Here is a 23,811-nt window from a genome sequence, read left to right on the forward strand (position 1 = left end):
TTCTGAAATTTATAGAAACATTGGAATTATAGAGAATGTACATTTTTATGACGGGTTTTGTCTAACGTTAAGTTTGTGAAATTTATTGATTTTGTTTTATGCGTATATAAATCATTCATTTTTTTATTACTTTGAGTGACTGAAAAAGATCACTGAGTTTTTACTGACCATGAAGCATTGAATATGTGGTACACAGACTCTAAAGTAGGCCAGGGTCTACACCCTATATATAACCCGACCCTTGTGTGTTGGTGAGACCTGTAACTTGCTTCTAACAAACAGAATGTTAGCAAAGGTGCTCTTGTGATAACATTTAAAGGTTTATCCATTCATACAGATGTTTGTACTTCCTTCCTATTTTGGGAAAGTAAGGTATGAAGGCCTATGTGAATATCATGTGGCCAGGAATTGTGGGCTGAGAGCAATGTCTGGCCAATAACCAGCAAGAAACCAGGACATCAATTTTAAAACCCCAAAGGACTTAGTTTTGCCAACAATCCAAGGAAGCTTAAAAGCAGATTGTTTGCCAATGGAGGCTCTGATGAGCTAACGGCCCACCTGACATCTTGACTACAGCCTATGATCCCCAAAGCAGAAGACCCAGCTAAACTGCTTGTACTCCTGACCCAAGGGATCTGTGAGATAAGAAATGTGGGCCCATTTAAATTACTGGTTGGCTTGGGGAAGGTGCTACATAGCAGTGGAAAACTAATACAAAAACCTGTCTCCTGGGCCTCCCAGCATAGTGATTATTATTCCTTTCTATTGCTAAAACAAAACCCTAGGAACACCTCAGCATCCTTTCCCTATAATCTATTCTCAACAGTAACCAAATGGCCAATGTAAATCATGGAGTATATTAGTCTTGGTTTAATCATTTTAAATTTATAATGGCTCCATACCTCAAAAAGTCACACACACACACACACACACACACACACACACACACACACACATTTAAAAAATTATAATTGGACATCCCAGGACAACTCCCTGGAAAGAATAATCTCAGAGCAGGGAAAAAAAGAAAACAGGGGCTGTATATTTTCATGATGTTATTTCCAGCATGTATTTCCCATAGATGCATCTTAAACACTTTGGAGTCATGCCAACCAGGGTGCAATGCAGATATAAGTCAATATCATTACAACAGAGTCACTTAATGGGGAGACATGACAGATGCTATGCACCTGCTAGCTGGAGGAGAAAGCTTGCTCTCTCACTCTGGGGAAATACATTTCCGATTGCCTGTTTCTATTCTTTTCCACTTTATTCTTGATTTATTGCCTTTGCCCCAGCATCAGCTTGACAAAGACTTCAGCTTTCAGCACACAATGATATTCCAGACTCCACTAACTATATTTGTAAGACAAGGGCGGCCACAAAATTAAACTGCTGGCATGGAGACCAGGCTGTTATCTAAAGCTGGGAAGAAAGATTACAGGGGATTATTACTTTATCAAAAAATATTTCTGCTCACAAAAAGCCAGCGCTCCTTACTTTAGTACTTCAGGCTGTGTGCTAATTTATCTCCTACCTAGCATGGATTTAGTCTTTCATTGCTATGTTATTGAACAGTCTGGTAAACGTCGGTGGCCTACATTACAGGACACCTAGGCTTACTCAGTTATTGCTATAGAAATCAGGACCTTCAAAGGGGATTTATGAGTGCTAGTTCTCTGATTTTTATTGCTGTGCTTTCATTGGGACCATCAGGTATTTTATCTGTAATCTCACTTATCTTTTTGAAGGTCCCAAGCTAAGTAAAATGGCTACACAGATAACCAAAACCCAACAGCATTACCATCATGGAACTGATTACTTGGTCATATTTATTCCTCTATCTTTTTGAAATGCAATAATTTAGCCATTTTAAATTGTTTTTCTTTGTTTTAGATATATAAAATTTGAATATATATTATTTCTCAGACCCTTAACATAATTTGAGTGGAAAAAGACCTATGAAAATTAGAAATAAGAGGACAAAAATAATCCATTTTTAGTATCCGCTACTTCTTAAGGTTTCTTCTCATTTTAGTTTCAGGCTTTTAATTAAAGGTGTTATCTATGCTAATTTATTCTCTTTGATTCTTAGCTGTGCTTTGGTGTACCATAAAGATATGACTGTGAATTCTTTTAAAGACGAACCATAATAATATGCTTTTAAAAAAGTTCTTCTGCATACACACACACACACACACACACACACACACACACACATGGTTATTAAAATCTCATAAACAATTTCAATAGAAAATGTATATAATAAAGACATAATTCTTGTGTATGGACACTGGGTACTTGAATGGTGCCAGACCAGTGCTGGTTCATCCAATCTGTCTTCTAATAATGGCTCCAACAAGTTTACAGGGATTGTGGCCATTTCTATAACAGGCTGTTGCTGAAGTCATAGGAGGGGCACTTAATACCATCTTTGGGAGGGAAACCAGAAATGCTTCCCAAAATTGATGGTGAACATTGACTTGATAATTATAAGAGTTTTTCAGTAAAGAAGAGATGTGGGTGGGAAAAGAAAGGATGTTGGCAAGCAAAGGTAACAAAATGTGCAATGACCCGAGGTGAAATGGAGCATGATGTGGTCAACGATCTGATCAGGATTCAGTTTGAGAAGAAGGTACAGTGGACTATGAGAATGATCAGAATTAAAATTCACAGGAAAGCAAAACCCTCGGATTAAGGAGAGTTTGGAAACCAGCTCAAAGACAATGGGGAGTTATCGAAAACATGAATATATTTGACTTTAAAAAGATCACCCTTATCAGAACAGAGAATTAAAATGTCATAAGCCTAGAGGTTGGGAGAAGTATTTGAACCTGATTGTGATAATTAGATTCTGAGACTAGGGTGGCCGAAGTAAAGGCAGTCATAACAGACACATAAAAACTTTGGATAGACATAAGTGATAGCGTGGATGTAAGCAGCATGGATTGCAGAGAGACTGAATGAAACTTGGTGATCCAAATGAATTCTGAAGTGGTGAAAAAGAAGACATGGGTGAAGTAGTTTCTGACTTGGGCACTTAACTTGAGTGTAGAGCAATGGTCCCCAACCCCCGGGCCGCGGACTGATACCGGTCCGTGGGCCATTTGGTACCGGTCCACAGAGAAAGAATAAATAACTTACATTATTTCCGTTTTATTTATATTTAAGTCTGAATGATGTTTTATTTTTTAAAAATGACCAGATTCTCTCTGTTACATCCGTCTAAGACTCACTCTTGACGCTTGTCTCGGTCACGTGATATATTTATCTGTCCCACCCTAAAGGCCGGTCTGTGAAAATATTTTCTCACATTAAACTGGTCCGTGGCCCAAAAAAGGTTGGTGACCACTGGTGTAGAGCACTTCTCTAAGAGAAAATCAAGCAAGAGAACACCTAGCAGTGTGTGTGTGTTGGGAGGAGGGCAGGTTTAAAGCTTAAGGTCAATTTACAACATGTAGAGTTTTAGGATTCAATGGGACAGTCGAATAAAGTTGCCTCTTGATTCTCTTAAAGCCACAAAGATCTACATATTTACTAATTGAAGTCATGAGAATGCATGATATATTGTAGTGACAGTGTTTTTTTTCTTAAAAAAAAAAAGCCAGAACTTCCATAATAAAGTCAATACGTAAAGGACAGCCAACCCTTAAAGGGCCGCTGCTTGGTTGTAACCCTCCATACAGAAAGTTGACAAAAAGTCATCATGCTCTAGCAAGCTTGTGGAAGTTAAGGCCTGAAGTAGATCTGGCAATGAGGACACTTCTTAGTGACCTTCTTCCTCCATACACTGTCTGATTTCCACAAGGTGTTGAAATTTCTTACCCATCCTAAGCTCTGCTCTGTTTTGTCTCTCTGAGTACCTGCCGTTTTCTATTTTTAAAATTTTTTATGTCATTATGAAGCAGTTTAAGAATAAAGAAACAATAAATTTGTTCAGTTATCTCTTGTGTTTAAATAAGAACATGCATACATTACTCATGGTTTTTATGAACCAAAAATATTCTCCCACCCCCTTGAATAACATTAAAATCACTGGTTTAAAGAAAGTAGCACTTTCCCATGGGTTGTTTGACTTCAAAATTTTAGCTGGCAATGACTGTCAAATTTAGCTGGCCATTCTCAGAGCTAGAAACTCTACCAACTTGCATCACAGAAACATTGCACCATTACAAAATGTAACTCATTTCTCTTTATAGTCCGGTGTTCTCCAGTGTGCAGCAAAGTACAATTTGTGAAATATAAGGCAATATCTGGCACCCTCTTATACTGGACATATAGTTTGGAACATCCCAAAAAGGTTCGGGCACTCATATACTGACTCATCATTTCTGTCTAGGCCATCTTTTGAACAGAATTTTTAAACAAGATACTGTAGAGGACCATGAGAAAGGACTGTGACATTCTTGACAGAGTGCACAGCCTGCATAAAGCTGATACAAACCCAGAGAGAAAAATGACCTCATCCATGAGAACCGTTCATAACATACAAGGCGAGGTCAGACAACAGAGCATAATATCTACAAGTTCAAAAGTGAGACCGGCAAGGTGTGATATTCAGCCTTCCTGTTCCCCTGAGACAAGTCACTTAAACTTTCTGTGCCTAAGGCTCCTCATTTGTAGAGTGGGGTAATGTCCAGATAACTCCACAGCCACTGTGGGAGAATGAGATCGACCGATGTACCCAAAGCTCTGAACTGCATCCCAGCACACACGCAGCCCTTTTTCCATAGTGGCTGCTAGGAATTGTTTTCTAGCTGGCTGGTCAAAGTATTGTGTGGTTGGTATCAGGAGTTTAAACTGGACTCATAGAGTTAAAAACCTATTCACCACCTCCTCACTCTAGTTTAAGACAGAGGATTCCATTTCCAGAGCCCTCGTTTCCAAACACTGAGAGGTCAAGCTACTTATTAAAGTGGAAATACAAATTTGATAACTTTGAATCAAGAAAGACAAGGGATAATTCAAGGCCCATTTGCCGGACAAAAGGTAATTAACTGCACAGAAAAGTAAATAAGCCCCTCGTGGACTTCCTGCTGAATTTATTTCACATCTCGAGAGGTCAGTGTTCGAGTTCAAGTGTTCTGAGAAGAATGGAAACATGGCCTGACCGGGTGGTTCCACAGTGGATAGAGCATTGGACTGGGATGAGGAAGACCCAGGTTCGAGACCCCGAGGTCGCCAGCTTGAGCGTGGGCTCATCTGCTAGAGCAAGGGGTTCCTTGGTCTGCTGAAGCCCACGGTCAAGGCACATATGAGAAGGCAATCAATGAACAATTAAGGTGTTGCAATGTGCAACGAAAAACTAATGATTGATGCTTCTCATTTCTCCGTTCCTGTCTGTCTGTCCCTATCTATCCCTCTCTCTGACTCTCTCTGTCTCTGTAAAAAAAAAAAAAAAAAAAAAAAGGATGGAAACATGTTCTGGCTCTGAGAAAAGCTTCTGCCACTCTGACTTGAACTACTTTCTTAATCCTTAAACCTCTAATTAGAAGCTTAGTCCAGAAGCTAAACATCCAGTGCCCCATTCTTTTCACCTCTGGCTAAAAAAATAAATGAAGGTGGCTCTGTAACTCTCAGCTTCTTTAGTCTGTTTTGTAATAATCCTTTTTGTGGTCTTCTTAGATCCTTTATCTGAGTTCCATCAAATCCTTTACAAACAGGATCTCATTAGCCCCCAGTGACACTGTGCCCAGACCCTTGACCATTGCAATTATCCTAAAATCTACAGATAAAAGACACCAAGGCTCAGAGTACTCGCTGTTTCTCTTTTTACAATGGTGCATAAGAGTACGTAATAATTCTCCTGATTCTCACACTCCATTGTAAGTAACCGGCCTTGTTGTCAAAAACAAAGAGTTGCTCAATTCTTGGGAAATGAATGAAGAGTTGTTTAAACTGGGAAAAAACAAAGTGATAAGATCCCTAGAAGCACTCAAAAATAATGTCAAAGAAAGCAAGCTCCACAGAGCTCCACTGCCCAAACAACGCTGCTTCTCACACGTATGTTACAGGTGACAGAATGGAATCTCAGGAAAAACAGTATTAAGAACATCAATACTGAGTTACTATAGTTATATACATACCCATTTGCACTAAGAGGCCTTTAGTAATGCAATAAGCTCTCTTCTTAACATGACCCTCCCCCTGTAATTCTATAAAGTCTTCTGAATTCTGTGTGATGTTCTCACACTTGCTAGGTATGTATCCTCTTCTCTTATGAGATCCAAAATTTATAATTGCACTGAAGAATAGCGAGGCCTATTGTGTAGTAGGTTCTCAGCAAGATGCTGACATTTGCCCTGGCCAGTTGGCTCAGTGGCAGAGTGTCGGCCTGGCATGTAGAGGTCTCGGGTTTGATTCCCAGCCAGGGCACACAGGAGAAGTGCCCATCTGCTTCTCCACCCCTCCCCCTCTCCTACCTCTCTGTCTCTCTCTTCCCCTCCTGCAGCCGAGGCTCCATTGGAGCAAAGATGGCCCAGGCACTGGGGATGGCTCCTTGGCCTCTGCCCCAGGCGCTAGAGTGCTCTGGTCGCGGCAGAGCGATGCCCCGGAGGGGCAGAGCATCGCCCCCTGGTGGGCATGCTGGGTGGATCCCAGTTGGGCGCATGCGGGAGTCTGTCTGACTGTCTCTCCCGGTTTCTAGCTTCAGAAAAATACAAAAAAAAAAAAAAAAAAAGATGCTGACATTTACAAAGGTCAATGGTACATGGACACTAACCTCAAGAATATTCTCAAAGCCAACTATATCATATTCGTTCTTGTATTATGACACGTAGGACAACATCTGACATGTGATAAATATTATGGATTGAATGTTGCTATCTCCCTCCAATTCAGAGTATGGAGCCTAGCCTCCAGTGTGGTTGCCTTTGGGGTTTGGACCTCTAGAGAAGTAATTATGGTTCAGTGAGATTTTACAGGCAGAGCACTGATTCAATATGATGAGTATTCTTTTCAGAAGAGTTCTCTGTTCTTGCTATCTCCACATGCACACTGAGGGAAGGCCACATGAGCACACAGAGAGCGAGTGACCACCTGCAACTCAGGGGACAGCTTTCACTGAACACCAGCTTGCTGGCCCATTTATCTCAGATGTCCAGTCTCTAGAACTTTGAGAAAATACCTTCTGTAGATTAAAGACACCCAGTCTGTGGTATTTTGGCACAAGAAGCTTAGCAGACGTACATGGTAGTATTAAATAGATGTCTATAGAGCTCATAGTGTTTTGTTGGATTTCTTTGCCTTATTTCCATGCTGGTCTCTGAGCACTGGCTCCGCAGTGGTGAGGGCCTTGTTTTGGTGTTTGAGTTTTTTTGTTTTACTGCTTTTGGCTCCCTATACCTATTGCCAGCAGTTACTGTGCAGGGTAGGCACGTTGAGTCTTACCATCTTTTTTTTTCCCTTCAGGACAATGTCTTACCCTATGTGCTCTGCCTCTACAATGGGCGATTTTTATGTTCTCTTTATATTAAAGTTTAATCCCAACTCTCCTGAATCCTGACCTCCACATTCATGCTCTGATAACTCAAGCATGCACTTTCTCTTTTCACAAAGAAGGTCCATCAAGTGGGAATCTGCCAACAGGACCTGGCATCTCCCATATTATTATCATTATCAACAAGAAAATATAGTGTATTTTGTACTTTAAATTCTGTGAAGCTCACCGATTGTAATGGTCTCATTTGATCATTGTCTTAGCCTGATCGAATGGCTATAACAAAACACTGTGGACCGGATCACCCAGACAATAGCAGCTAATTTCCTCACAGTTTTGGAGGTCGACAATTTTAAGGTATGGGCCAATATAGTCTGTGCTGAGGACTTTCCTGCTGGCTTGCACAAGGCCACTTTTTTTCTGTGTCCTCACACAGCAGAGAGAGAAAAGGAAAAGTAAAGCTCTGGTGTCTCCCCTTATAAGTTCACTGACCCTATCAGATCAGGACTTTCCCTTATGACCTCATTTAGCATGAATTACCTTCTCATAACTAAATATACCACAGGGATCAGAGCTTTAACATATGAATCTTAGGGAAAGACCTCATTCAGTCTACAGCCATCTTCAAGGATCTTTGAACACACCACAACATAGAAAGATCACTACAACAAGGAGAAGCAAGAAAGAGTACCGGATGCAATTTTTTTTTCATCATACCCCCATTTCTCCACTCAGGTCCACCCTCACCCACCGTGGATTAACTGTATGACACTGGAGATGTCATTTACTCCTGCCCATGTCATTGTCCTTCTATGAGGAGGAGCAAGTGAAAAGGAAGGACTCTCGATGGCCCACAGTGTGTCCTAACCACACGACTGTGAAATAGAGAAAGGACTGTCCTCAGGACCTGGTACTTCCCAGCAAAAGATGGCCTGAAAGCCCAGAAATGTAGGAAATGAACTAACCTAAACAGAGTCCAGGTAATATCAAAAGATTGTTGGAAAAATTTAAGTCAAAGTGTTGCTGATACAAGCCCAGAGACTGCAGTGGTCAGGGAGTAGTATGGCCAAGGAAACAAGCCTTCCACAGCTGTAGATCCGAGTCCCTGATGCTCTGAGGAATTCCAGCCTGTGTCCATAAGCTGGTGTCAGAAAGGGGAGTGTCAGGAAACAGAATTACACTCTGAAGATCTTCCCTGAGAAAGCAGTAATGGGGGTGGAGGGACTGTCCTAGAGTCAGCGTATCCTTAGAGACAGTTGTCGAAGTTGATACTTTGAAAACACTCCCTCTCTGGTTTCCTCCTTATCCCTGTCTCCTTGTTTAAGTCTGTTGGAAATATAAAGTGTCTGGGTTTATCATTATTCTCTCCAAGGTGCGTGCAATCATAAACACAGATGGTGTATCTTATAAATGTACATGTTAAAAAAGAGGGTTTTTTAAGTGAGAGGAGGGGAGATAGACAGACTCTTGCATGTACCCCAACAGGGATCCACCCAACAAGCTCCCTACTGGAGATGCTCTGCCCATCTAGGGCCATTGCTCTGCAACTGAGTGTTTTTAGTGTCTGAGGCCAGAGGCTCCATGGAGCCATTCTCAGCACCTGAGGCCAATGTGCTTGAGCCAATTGAGCCATGGCTACAGGAGGGGGAAAGAGACAAAGAGAGAGAGGGAGAGAGAGAGAAGGGGGAAGGAGAGGAGTGGGGAAGCAGATGGCCACCTCTCCTGTGTGCCCTGAACAGGAATCGAACCCGGGACATCCACATGCTGGCCACATGCTCTACTACTGAGCCAACCAACCAGGGAAAGCAGATTGATAAAAAAGAAATGCTGAATTAAAGTCATGCTGGAGGGCAACTGGTTAGCCACCCAGTTAGGTGAATAGGAGCCTTATTTAGATTTTGTTCCCAATGATCTCACCATAGATTGATGGTCTTAGAATGAACACATGTTCTATATTTCATTTTTTTTAATTCCACCATCAAAGTGCCAAGAAAGACAGATGATAAAAGAATAGAATAGGGAATTGATTGGGGAAATATTTACATTTCATATGCAATGAAAATAAAACAGAGAAAGTGAGGAACAAAAAAAATTAATTTTAATTATATAATGTCTGCCTGGAGAACACTTACATAAGTTTCATGGACCAACACAAGAGACACTATCTCCACAAAAATCTCTTTTGACCCTCCCTCTCAGAAAGAATTGGTCACTCTTTCCTTCTTTGCCTTACTCTACCTGTAATAAACCCTGTATTCATATTGACATCATATAGTCAGCCTCTGTATTTGTTATGTCTATGTTCCCAGAATAGATCTTTACAGGCTCGACAGGACCCTATCTATCTTGGTCTCTCTGGCACATGAAATAGTGCCTGCTATATGGTAGACACTCTGTGAATATTTGTTAAACATAGAGCCTCAAGGAGAGAGTTCTATGGTACTATAGAAAGGCAGAGACATCATTCAACAAAATTCTGTGAAATTTTAATGCATCTTTAGAACATTCTTGTCTCTTTCTTTGGATACTTTTCCTCCTCCAAATGCTCCTCTTTCTCCAACTGCCAGGCCTCTGAGCAGTTTCCTCTGGCCCAAAGCCCCAGGCTATGAAACCACAACTACCTTCTTTGTCCTGAGCACTCTCTCCCAGAAATGCCAACTCTTTTGCCCCTACTCTTTCTTCCCAGAAATTAAAATTATTTTTTCCCTTTAAGAAAAAGAACCTGTTTTATTTGAAAAGATCAGCATCAGTTTCACTTGAGTAAGACTCTAGTCGGTGAAATTACAAGAAAAAAGATAAAGGGGAAAAAAGACTCCCAAACCTAAGAAATCCAACTCTTGCCAGGGAGGGACTTGCAAACATGACTTTGAATCACTGTGCTCCTCTTTCCTCTGACCTGGACACCCTTATTAAATAAATTTGCAAGCCAAGATTTTTTTCTAGTATTTATTCAATATATAGTTCATCCACCCAGGCAACACCCCTGACTTAAAACAGAGCACTGTAATTAGAGCCATTTTGTCTGATATGGCTGTGGGCATTTTCTTTCTCTTGGGCAGAATGAAAAAAACTCCTTTTAAGAGTGACCCTTTCATCATAATTTCCACCAGATTCCCAAAGGTACCTTAAATCAAAGAAAGGTTAAAAAGCCTGTACTAACAGAAGACTCTTAACAGAAAGCTGTAAATCAATCTTATAAAACCTTCCAAAGAAAGACTTTTCTCATAACCCTTTACCATAGTCGCTCTCCTAATCTTTTTTCCAATCTGTAAATATTCTTTACTTCCATTAGTATTTTCAGAGGTCTGTTTATCATGGAAGTGTATGCAATTCATATTAAAAATATTCAGACTTCTTTATAATACAGTGTCACCATTGTGATTTGTGGACAATTATGTCAGAGTCTCAATACTTAATACACTGGGAACAAGCTATAAAGATATTAACACTTAATTTCTCATTGAAGCATTTTTAAGTCTGCAAATGAAACCCTAGCAGAAAGAAATATAAATGTAAGACTACACAAGAAGGGAATTTAGAATTACAAAATTCTTAGACTTGAAAAGTTGCTGGGAAGCTATTAATAAATTGTCATTTAGTTGTGTGGGTTTTTTTGGGGGGTTTTTTGGGGTTTTTTTTTTATGACCTCAATGTGAGGAATCCATTATCACTCAAGGTATTTTACTTTATTATTATAACAACTCTGAGTTCTTAGGAGAGTCATCCTTAAAGTTAGGCAAAATCTAACTTCTAGCTTGATTGCTTGAGAAATATGAATAACTTGGCTTCCTTGTGTATCTAGAGTTTCTTTCAAAAAGTTTAAGACAGTTTTTGAGTCTTCATATTTTTCTTATTATATTTAGATGAACCTCTCCCCTGCTCAACTTGTTTGGTCTTCATAGTTACTAATACTGTGCAGTAAGACTAGTAAATACCCAGAGGGTCAATGAAAGAATACATGAATGAGCAGGTATGTTAATTGTTTCTCTGTAGTAGATATGGCAGGAAATGTCTATGATCCTCAATTTTAGAGTCATCCACCACTGTTTACCATGATAAGAGTTCCCTGGACTAGAGTAATGGTGGAAAAGTGGGTTTAGGGGTTTGCAAGATGATTCTCTACCTGCAGTTGAGTGAGAAGAAGGGGACAATCCATTATTAACCACATCTTGGACACCCATTTCCCATAAATTAGACTGAGCTGCAAGATTCAAAATTTTACATTTTCACTAAGTACTAAGCTTAAAGCAAACAAGCAAGCAAAACACAGTTTCTCTTTGCCCCCTTAGCCAGGGTGTTAAAAATGCAAATATCCACTGGGTCAAGGACATCTTTTAACAAAGTGAGGCTCTAGGGTGTAAGAAATAGAGAACAAAGTGAAATTCAAAAATGCCTCCCCAGTTAGTTCAAATAGTTTCAAAAAGAATGCTTTCCAAAAACAGATAGCACTCTTAGTTTAGGCCAGGGGTCGGGAACCTATGGCTCGTGAGCCAGATGTGGCTCTTTTTTTAAAAAAAAAAAAAAATTTATTTTTTTTAATGGGGCGACATCAATAAATCAGGATACATATATTCAAAGATAACAAGTCCAGGTTATCTTGTCGTTCAATTATGTTGCATACCCATCACCCAAAGTCAGATTGTCCTCTGTCACCTTCTATCTAGTTTTCTTTGTGCCCCTTCCCCTCCCCCTTTCCCTCTCCCTTTCCCCCCTCCCCCCGTAACCACCACACTCTTATCAATGTCTTTTAGTTTCACTTTTATGTCCCACCTACATATGGAATAATGCAGTTCCTGGTTTTTTCTGATTTACTTATTTCACTTCATATAATGTTATCAAGATCCCACCATTTTGCTGTAAATGATCCGATGTCATCATTTCTTATGGCTGAGAAGTATTCCATAGTGTATATGTGCCACCAAATGTGGCTCTTTTGATGGCTGCATCTAGCTTGCAGACAAATCATTAATTAAAAAAATAATAACGTTAAAAATATAAAACATTCTCATGTATTACAATCCATTCATTTCTTACCGCTCATGTTCATGGTGGTGGGTGGCTGGAGCCAATCACAGCTGTCCTCCAGGACAACAGCAAATTTTTATTGGATAATGTGTAATGTACACAGTCATTGTATGGCTCTCACAGAATTACATTTTAAAATATGTGGCGTTCATGGCTCTCTCAGCCAAAAAGGTTCCCTACCCCTGGTTTAGGCTGTTGTGATGAAGAATACAGAATATAGTGCCAAATTAAGGAGGTGGGACTGAATCCCCACACTTCTCTTCACTTCTTATAGACTTTTTATCAAGATATTAAACATCTGCCCTGACCAGTTGCCTAAGTGGTAGAGTATCAATTCAGTGTGTGGATGTCCAGGGTTTGATTCCTGATCAGGGAACAAAAGAGAATCAACCATCTGCTTTTCCATCCCTCTGCTCTTTTCTCTCTCTTCCTTTCCCACAGCCATGGTCAATTGGTTCAAGAGCATTGGCCTTGGGTACTGAGGATGGTTCCTTGGAGCCTCCACCTCAGGCACTAAAAATAGCTCAGTTCTGAGCATGGCCCCAGATAGGCAGAGAGCATTGATTCTAGACGGTGGTTGCCAGGTGGATCCTGGTTGGAGTGCATGCAAGAATTTATCTCTCAATCTCCCCTCCTCTTGCTTGTAAAAGAAGAAAAAAATAGATATTAAACAGCTATATGTCTTAGTTTATATAATTATACAATATAGAGTATATTAACACCAGAAATCACAAAAGGTTGTTATGAGGATCAATGTGTACACTCATTAGAACAGTGCCCAGCATAGAGTATTATAATAGAGTATGTAGAATAATATATAGTTAGTCTGATACAGTGATTTTTGTTAGGAATCATCTATATCCATGAAAACAGCCTGACAGATACACATATGCCTGTAGGACCACATCCAAAAGATGCTTTGGGGACTTTCTTGCATCTCAGTGATCTGAAGCTATCTTAGTTATAGGTCAGCTACATATAACAGGGTCATCCAGTTTAGAGGGACTCACAACAAAGCGGTTTAAGGTCAGTCGAGGCCCCGGGCACAGAGGAAAATATTGGGTCCTTGTCATTAGAAAAATGTGTCAAGTTGAGGTTTTGCAGGGCCCTTCAGAAGTTGGGGCCCAGGGTTCACACCCGAGGCTCCCACCATTAAATCTGCCTCTGGATTCACATATACTACTTCTTTCCAAGACCTAGGCAATCACCTTCTAGTAATACAACCTGCATTTATGCTAGTTGTTTGAACAGCCCTCAGTAAAGGAGACAGCAGTAAAGGTGACAGAATATATGTGAGAAGCATCCTTCTGAAGTTCAGATATGCTTATGATTTTCCTTTTTACACCTGATGAATTCCAGCACAGGATAAATAATAAAGAATTACTGCCACACAGTCGAGGCAAATTAAAGTCAATTCCTTTGTGACTTCAGCGAATTGACATTTGCCTGGAATATCAATTGCAACTCATAAAGGTCAAGTTCAATCAAGGTTTTGCCTGGAGATCTGGGGATGAGCTGCTCAGGTGGGAACAAATTTAGGTTGAAATTATGCAGAGGTCCGGAGGGCATGCACTCTCCCTCTAGCCCAGTGTGACAATCCATCAGGCCACATGCCAGCAGTACTCACCGTTCTTGCACAGCAGGACAGCCAGGAAGTCCTGGGAAGAAGAATTGATGTAGAGCAAGAGGCTGGGTTTCTGGGCCGTCACAAAGCTAAGTGCAATGTTTTCCTTAGACGGGGCCAAGTCTGTGTAAATCGCTGAGGATGACTGGTTTAAGTGCTTGGTCACTGGGTAGGGTTCTTGAAACATGTAAGTAACTGAAGTGCCAGCCTCAAAAACAGCGGAAACCTCTGCAAAATATAAGAGGGGAAACACGCACATTCAAATATTCAGTTGACTATTTAGGATATGGCAACAGCTTGTTTATTGTTCCTGTGCATCAGGAACTGGGTGAGGGTTTGTACATTAATTACATAATACGGTTTCCACAATAATTCTCAAGTGGCAGGAGTCATTATTCTCTTTCACAAATGAGAAAAACCAGGCTTACAGAGGTTAAAAACCTTCAACAAGACTGCATAGGTAAAAGAAAGAGGAGAATTTGTGTTATGAATGTTAGGTCCAGTTTAATATATATTTGCAGAATAACAAGCATGTGTCCAGGCTCATTCTTCAAGAAGCAAAGATAAAATGCCCCTGCTTCCAGCTGAGTATGTATAGAGAAATTTTACTGGTAGCATCCTACTTTCTTTTGTGTGTGTGTGTTGTATTTTTCCCATGTGAGAAGCCGGGAGGCAGTCAGACAGACTCCGCTTGCGCCCGACTGGGATCCACCCAGCAGCCCGCTATGGGATCATGCTCTGCTCATCTGGGGCATTGCTCTGTTGCAACCAGAGCCATTTTAGCACCTGAGGCAGAGGCCATAGAGCCATCTTCAATGCCTGGGCCACATTTGCTCCAATGGAACCTTGGCTGCAGGAGGGGAAGAGAGAGGTAGAGAGGAAGGAAAGGGGGAAGGGTGGAGAAGCAGATGGGCGCTTCTCCTGTGTGCCCTGGCTGGGAATCAAACCCATGCCAGGCCAATGCTCTACTGCTGAGCCAACCAGCCAGGGCCTAGCATCTTACTTTGTAAATGGAGTATTGCTAACAATACTGCTTTGTGTTTTTCTTGTGTATTTGGAGGATTTTAAGTGGGTTCTACATTATTGCAAGTAGGATGCCGCGAGCAGCTGCAGTGATGCTCTTTGGTGTTGGGTGAAGTATGAGGACCCATTGGGAGAAGAAGAAAAGCAGAGGTATCCCCAGTGCTGGAATTCAGCTGGTTCTCACCAGTTCAGCAGAACTGATACCTAATTTTTTGTTGAGTTCGGTGAATTGGTTGTTAACACGGCACTTATAATCAGGGTTCTTTCTAAGGTGGGCGCATAGTCGGCTGCCCAATATGGAAATCACAAATTTACATTCCTTACTCTTTTGTAACATTTATCTGAGCAACAGCATATTATAAGCACTCATAGTAATGTTCATTCTGTCCATAGGTGAAAAAAAATTGCAAGTGTGGACGCCAATCAAGAAGCAATATGAAAATACCTTAAATAACAGTTTTATTGTTTTTTGTCAGGTATTATTTAATATTTTTTCATTAATATTTTAAAACTTTATATTATAACATAATCTAGTTTTGTGTAACTCTTCTATTGTTCTTGTTTAAGTATTAACTACATGAAATAATAAACTACCTTTCTGTATACACTGTATCTTTTTTTATACTTAAAATGGTCATTGGGGCAGAAAACCTATTGTTAAATTATTTAAATCCCATCACTGGATATCCTGATCCAGAAATCAACTTTTTAAATATCTAGGAATTGGTATTCAACCTCAGAAAAGAAGAAAATACTTAGGCAAATAGACCTCTTATGAGAAACCATTCCCACACCACAACCCATGGCATAGAGTTCTGCCACCAGCAGGAAGAAAGGGAGGGTCCGCACACTGAGAAGACTCAATAAGGTGGGACACGCAAACCTCAGATCTTTCCTGTGCGATGTCCTCGTTCCCACTGCTGCTTTAGTGGAACTCATTTGGGAGTGGGCTTCAGCACTATTTCTGAAGCCCCACTGGAGTCCATACCAGCTGCGCAGTCCCAGGCAAGTAGGTGAGCCTGGTGGAGACTGTTTTCTCATTTGGCGAATGGGAAGGATAAATCCTACCCAACCACATTTCTGTGTTGATAAATAACATGATGTGTGTAAAGCACATTACAAAGTTACCCACCAGAGTTTGAACTCATAGACTTTCATAGGAGAAGATAATTTAACCAGAACCAATTTTTATGTTCTTTATTTAAAAGAACTGTTTATTGACTGCACATCTATCAAAATGCTGAGATATTCTCTTGTTTTAATCCAGGCTACTCGGAAGTTCAGTTTCAACTTTGCCTCTGTATAGTAAAGTTTATTTAGCATAGCTTAGATCTGACAGGAACCTTCTGTCATAAAAATAACATGGTAAACATAAGAAGCCATATTGGAATAAACTAATTTCTTTTTTCTACTGATATGTGGAATGTTTCTAGTTCCCCATGAAATACTTTCATTGATTTGGTGGCACCTAGAACATCATCAAACCTGGTTTTTGCTTTCTAATTCTATTGCAAATTTGTTCTACTTTTGTGAAAACTCTCTACCAGCCTGGAACAGTGCCATTTTTTTAAATTGCGTATTTATGTATATTGTTAGCAGATTGGGAATACCAGTTTATTTTTACTAAAGGCTCAGGAAGAGTTCACATTTTTGTAAGTCACAACAGTACTTCTAATTACAAAGATATGTGGCAGAGACTTATGGCCATGAGGATTCAGGTTAATTATCAGCTTGATTCAAGTGCTTTCCTTGAGTGAAATAACTTCCTTGGAGACATTTAGCCTGCACTTTTAGCAACTATCTCCTAGTTAACAGAAAAATGGTTTCTATTTGATGTCTGTGGGTGTGTTCAAGTGTAAGTATAATCCAGAGCATTCTGTTATATAGCATATTAAATATAGACATATACATGTACAGTATATTTTTTTCTTTATACTTAAGACAGGAAATTAAAATGAAATATATATTTTTTTAACTAAAAATGTCCTAAAAATTAACAATTTTTTTCCTCTCTATTCCTCTATTCCTGGTATTTTTATTGTTTAATTATTATCAATTTTAGCATTAAAGAAATTAAGCAAGACACTGGATTTTATCATTCTTATATTTTATAATCTAAGAGTTTAAGCTCTCTGATCATACTTAAGCTTTTTGATTGCTTTGTCTGACTTCAAACCTGTTGGAATAAATAGAGGGAAGATCTTAACTTTGAAGTTGTTTATCAATGACCATCCAGGCCACAGTTCCAATGTCTTCACATCTCTTGAGCACCTCATGAAAGGAAGTTTGCTAATTAAATTCTGATAAGACAGGACACATATTTTATTTATAAAATAACATAGATGGAAGGAAGCCTAGTATATTAAGTGTGAGTGACAGAAAATAATTCCTAGAGTTGGATGACATTGTGATCCAGATAATAGTAGTCTGGGAAGATCTAAAAGAAGAGCTCAAATCTGATTAGACCTTAACATGTGGATTGAACTAAGAGATGTAGCTAGGAGACAGGGTGGAGCTGCAGAAGGCATGTGTGCCGAGTCAGCCATGTCATCTGATTGACTTGGAACCTGAAACCTGCCTGTGTCATTCTCCAGTTCTCACAGGATCCCACCTAACATCAGTTTATTCAAACACAGATAAGAATGGATTCAGTCTTGTGGTAGGTAGAAAGATTGAAAGTAATTTTGTAAAATCACAGCACATAGTAAGAACTCAATAAACAAGAGCTGGTCTTAATAAGTAATAGAATTAAATTCAGAATTAGAATAAGCATGGAAACCAATTCTGGTAATGGGTAGGCTAGTAGTTACCTAAAAAAATCAGTTAGATTATAATTAACTTAGAAAAACATTAAACTAAAAATAAAATATTGACATAATATTAAAATTTAGTATTAAAATTTTCTTATAATGATTCTGTGGACATGTGTTTTTATGTCAGTCATTATCGTTTAGCAACACATTTTGTATATTTATAAAGAAAGTTATAGGATATCTGGAATTTACTTTGATATAAGAGAAGTAGATGTGAGCATATAGATTAAGTAGAAATGATAATTGCTGAAACTAAAGAATGGGTGCATAGGGTTTTAAAACTCTTCTCACTACAACAGTGTATAGTTGAATTTTTCTGTAATAAAAAGAAAAAATGATAAAGTCTGTAAGGAAGATAAATATTACAGAATTTTTAACACTTTTTTTTGCAATTAGTAAAGCGTACCTAAATACACATATTACTTTTATACTGAAATTCAATTACTAAGGAAATAATCAATTAGTGTCTTTATCTACATGCATTGTCTTTGTACAAAAATTGGAATAATCTAAGTTTCCAGAATATTAAGCAAGCATTTAGTGAGATTTTATATGTCAGGCATTATCCCAAAAGTGCTTTATGAAGTGTTCATTGAATGGTCACCACAAACTTTTACAAAAGTGAAGGATTCCTGAAGTTTTCATTTTTTACATCTATAAATGAGAAAACCAGGAATCACAAGGTTGAGAAACACAACCAGTGTCACATCTGTCAATTGTAGATAAGCCAGACCTGAACACAAGTATGTCTGTCGGCAGAGTCCCACTGTTACAGAGCTAAACATTCTGCTGCTAGAGTGGGTTACATAAAAAAAGACAACTTCACTGAATGAAATATTTTGCAATTATTAAAATTGAAAAGTTATATAACAATGTCTATAAAATGAAATAGTAAAATTCAGAACCTAAAATTTAATGAACAGACATCTCAGCGATACTGAATGCAGAGAAAAGAGCTAGAAGAAAATCAGGTTTTTTTTAATTGTTGACTTTGAATAGAATAGATTTTTATTTTTCTAGATTTTCAGATTTATTACCAATTACAATTCCAAATATGTTATCAAATGTTTTTAATTTGAAATAACTTAAATGACAATATAATGACTGACTATCATACCCAGATTGTTCTGACAATACTGGAGGGGAGTTAAAAACAAGCACACATAAAAAATGATGTTGGAACAACTGTACATCTGCATGCAAAACAATGAATTTGGACCTCCTACCTTATACCATATACACAAATTAATTCAAAATGGATCCAAGACGCCCTGGTCGGGTAGCTCAGTAGGTTAGAGCATCGTCCCCATACGCCAAGGTTGCAGGTTTGATCTCAGGTCAAGACACATACAAGAGAGATGACGTCAGAGTAATGGCGGAGTAGGAAGCGATACCGATAAATCTCCCCCAAAACTCAACAAGATCTTCAACCAGAAACAGAAAAACCTATACTTGGAGCCTCCAGATGCTTCACAATACACCCGAAGGTATGGTCGAGTGAAAAATTGGCTAAATATATAACCAAATCCTGAAGGAAATAGGGAGTAAGAAATGCTCCGCCTTCCTCACTAACCTAAACAGGGCGGCTTTCTCTGGTCACTGTGAATATAGAAACTGAGGCGGGCAAAGGGGGTGAATACATCCAGGCCGTGCACAAAAGGCCGAACCAGGCTGTGGCACGGAGATCCTAGCGGAGGAAAAACTGTTCCTGTGGCAAGCCGGGCAATACAAGCTAACACTCGCGCCAAACCCAAACAAAAAAGACAAGCGGGGCAGCCATTTTACCCGTTCTCCTGGTCGGTGCGCAGTTAGTGGGTGAGAGATTTCTTCCTAAGCCCCAGAAGTGGGTGTCCGTGTTGCCCCACAGAGAGGCAGGGTCAGAGGCCTTTCTGTGGGCCGAAAGCAGAATCTCTGGGCAGCCCCAGTGCCCTGGGAAAGCCGCGCACGGGAGGGAGCGAGAACTAATTCCAACGGTGGAAATTTTCCGTGCTGGTGAGGGTGTCACTCAGGGAAACGCGGCCGGCCTCATATCCTGGTGTGCGCGCGCAGATTGGTAGTGAGCGATTCCTCCGAGTGCCTCGGCAGGGCGCGCCCGTGTTATCGCACAGAGGGGCAGAGTCAGGGGCCTTTGTGTGGGGAAAAAGCGGAATCTCGGGCCGCCCCAGCGCCTTGCAAAAGCCGCGCACAGGGACGGAGCGAGAGCAAATTCCAGCGCTGCAAATTTCCATGCGGTTGGGGGTTTCACTCAGAGCGTGAGACTACTGGCCGGATATCCTGGTCTGCGCGCGCAGATAGTGAATGAGAGTTTCCTCCAAGCACCCCGGAAGTGGGTGCCCGCCTGTGTTACCGGACAGAGTGGCAGAGCCAGAGGTCTTTGAGTGGGCGGAAAGCCCGCCTGATTATGCTAGCAGCTCTGAATGACTGAGCCTTACCCAGAGCCCTGTGCTGAGTGGAAATAGAGTGGGAAGTTGCCAGCTCTTTGAACCTCTTACTATCCAGGCAGAGGCAGCAACAACCCCATAGCTGGATTATCAGGCTACTAATTGAGGAAGGAAAGACTAGGAGAAAGGCTCCAGGAACACGGACTCTCTCACTGTCGGAGCCTATGAAAGCTAATGAGCCTTGACTCCCAACGAGACTAAAGCACAATACATGACATTGCCATAGAGACTTATCAACTGCAAACCTCTACCTGAGCGTGCCAAAGGGGCAGAACCTGGGGTACAGAGTCACCGACCAGGAAGAGGGAGAGAAAAGAAAAAACAAGAAGATAACCTCTCAAAATCAAGAATAATCTGCAGACTTTATAACCTATCCCATTTTATTATATTTGTTCGTTTGTTTCTCTTATCTTCATTCTTGATACTTTTTTTCCTCCTCCAATTTGACCGATTAACTCTCTGCCGATCTTACTCTCTCCTCTCCTTGAACTACACTACCCATAAGTGTTACATCTCCCATTATCTTTTTTCTCTCTTCCTTTCTCTCTATGAGGGTTGCACTCCAAAACCCTTAACTCTCTCTCTCCTTTCTTTTTTCTTCTTTTACTGGTTCCCTCTTTTTTTCTCTCTCTCTCTTTCTTTTCTCCCTCTATATTAGTTTCTTCCTTTCTCCTTTACATCTCCTCTCATTCAAACCTCAATAACAAACAAATTATCTTATCTGGGACTCAAACTTATGTTTGTGGCATTTTGGGGGGATTTTACTTCACCTTTTTAACTCACTAGCAGTGCTCCCATCCCTGGCTCTCCATTTTATCTAGTTCTTGTTCCACTAAATACAATAGTATTTTTTTAATTTGTCCCCCCATTTTTCTGTTCTCTTATTCCTCTCATCATAACTCTTAGACAACACCAACACCTAAAAGCAAATCATTTTATTCTTGACCCAAATTTTTTCCTTATTTGCTTTTTGTGGATCCACACCGCCCCCCCCCTTTTTTTTTTTTTTCCTTTTTTTTTTCTTTTTTTTTTTGCCCCTTTATTACTTTTCCCCAATTCAGGACCTCCATCACAGGCATTGTTTGTTATAATTCACAGTTCACCACAAGATTTTCTCAAGAATAAGGGGAGAGGAGAGGAAAAAAGGAGGGGGGGAATAATTTCCTTTTTTTAAAAAATTATTATTTTATTTTTCTTTATTTCATTATTAATTTTTTTTTAAAAACACAACTCTTTTCGATTTTTTATTTTTTTTTATTTTTTTTAACTTTTTATTCTTTATTAAATCTCATTAATACTATCAACAAAACCACCCTCAGATGCCATTAAGGAAGAGAAAATCGAATATCATGGATACAAAAGAAAGAGAGGTAACACAGCTAGATGAGGAAAAATCTATGGAGAAAAAATGTAATATACTGGAAACCTTGGAGCTAAATGACAGAGAATTCAAGATAGAAATCCTAAAAATCCTCCGAGATATACAAGAAAACACAGAAAGACAATTTAGGGAGCTCAGAAAACAACTCAATGAACACAAAGAATATATGTCCAAGGAAATTGAAACTATACAAACAAATCAAACAGAGATGAAAAACTCAATTCCCGAGCTGAAAAACGAAGTAACAAGCTTAGCTAATAGAACAGGTCAGATAGAAGAGAGGATTAGTGAAATAGAAGACAAGCAACTTGAGGCACAACAGAGAGAAGAAGAAAGAGACTCAAAAATTTACAAAAATGAGATAGCCCTACAAGAATTATCTGACTCCATCAAAAAGAATAACATAAGAATAATAGGTATATCAGAGGGAGAAGAGAGAGAAAATGGAATGGAGAACATACTCAAACAAATAATAGATGAGAACTTCCCAAGCCTGTGGAAAGAACTAAAGCCTCAAATTCAAGAAGCAAACAGAACACCAAGTTTTCTTAACCCCAACAAACCTACTCCAAGGCATATCATAATGAAATTGACACAAACCAACAGCAAAGAAAAAATTCTCAAGGCAGCCAGGGAAAAGAAGAATACAACATATAAAGGAAGGCCCATTAGATAATCATCAGATTTCTCAGCAGAAACTCTACAAGCTAGAAGAGAGTGGACCCCAATATTTAAAGTCCTGAAAGAGAGAAACTTTCAGCCACGAATACTATACCCATCAAAGCTATCCTTCAAATATGAAGGAGAAATAAAAACATTCACAGATACAGAAAAGATGAGGGAATTTATCATCAGAAAACCCCCACTCCAGGAATTACTAAAGGGGGTTCTCCAATCAGATACAAAGAACAAAAAAAAAACAGAGCCACAAGTAAAAGCTCCAAGAAGAACACAATAAAACCTAATTTAAACTGTGACAACAACAAAAAGAAAGAGGGGGAGAAGATGGAGATTAACAGTAGCAAAGGACGATGGAGGGCAAAAGTACTCACAAAATAGTTCACTACAATGAACAGGGTAGGGACCCTTTTCATTACTCAAAGGTAACCACCATTGAAAAAACCACCACAGAAGCACATGAGATAAAAAAGATAGCAACAGAGGAAAGATGTATGGAATACAACCAAATAAAAACAAAAGATAGAAAAACGAAAGAGAAGGATCAAACAAGACACGAAACTAACAGAAAGCAAGATATAAAATGGCAATAGGGAACTCACAAGTATCAATAATTACACTAAATGTAAACAGATTAAACTCACCAATAAAAAGGCACAGAGTAGCAGAATGGATTAAAAAAGAAAATCCAACTATATGCTGCCTACAGGAAACTCATCTAAGTAACAAGGATAAAAACAAATTCAAAGTGAAAGGCTGGAAAACAATACTCCAAGCAAATAACATCCAAAAAAAAGCAGGAGTAGCAATGCTCATATCGGATAATGCTGACTGCAAGACAGGAAAAGTACTCAGAGATAAAAATGGCCATTTCATAATGGCTAAGGGGACACTGAATCAAGAAGACATAACAATTCTTAATATATATGCACCAAAGCAAGGAGCACCAAAATATATAAGACAGCTACTTATTGACCTTAAAACAAAAACTGACAAAAATACAATCATACTTGGAAACCTCAATACACCGCTGATGGCTCTAGATCGGTCATCCAAACAGAGAATCAACAAAGACATAGTGGCCTTAAACAAAACACTAGAGCACCTGGATATGATAGACATCTACAGGACATTTCATCCCAAAGTGACTGAGTATACATTTTTCTCCAGTGTACATGGATCATTCTCAAGAACTGACCATATGTTGGGCCACAAAAACAACATCAGCAAATTCAGAAAAATTGAAGTTGTACCAAGCATATTTTCTGATCATAAAGCCTTGAAACTAGAATTCAACTGCAAAAAAGAGAAAAGAAATCCCACAAAAATGTGGAAACTAAACAACATACTTTTAAAAAATGAATGGGTCAAAGAAGAAATAAGTGCAG

The 23,811-nt window shown here is 39.4% G+C and overlaps 1 protein-coding gene across 3 annotated transcripts in view; it reads right to left on the reverse strand.

Annotated features, from left to right (window-relative positions):
* CNTNAP5 (contactin associated protein family member 5) overlaps positions 1–23,811 on the reverse strand; it is an 884,141-nt gene that overhangs the window by 102,396 nt on the left and 757,934 nt on the right. For all 3 annotated transcript variants that reach the window (XM_066280702.1, XM_066280703.1, XM_066280701.1), the window contains one exon: positions 14,091–14,315. In XM_066280702.1, coding sequence (XP_066136799.1) covers positions 14,091–14,315 — 225 coding nt within the window. The remainder of the gene's footprint in view (positions 1–14,090; positions 14,316–23,811) is intronic.

The sequence above is a fragment of the Saccopteryx bilineata genome, chromosome 5 (genome assembly GCF_036850765.1).
Source record: "Saccopteryx bilineata isolate mSacBil1 chromosome 5, mSacBil1_pri_phased_curated, whole genome shotgun sequence".
Taxonomy (NCBI): domain Eukaryota; kingdom Metazoa; phylum Chordata; class Mammalia; order Chiroptera; family Emballonuridae; genus Saccopteryx; species Saccopteryx bilineata.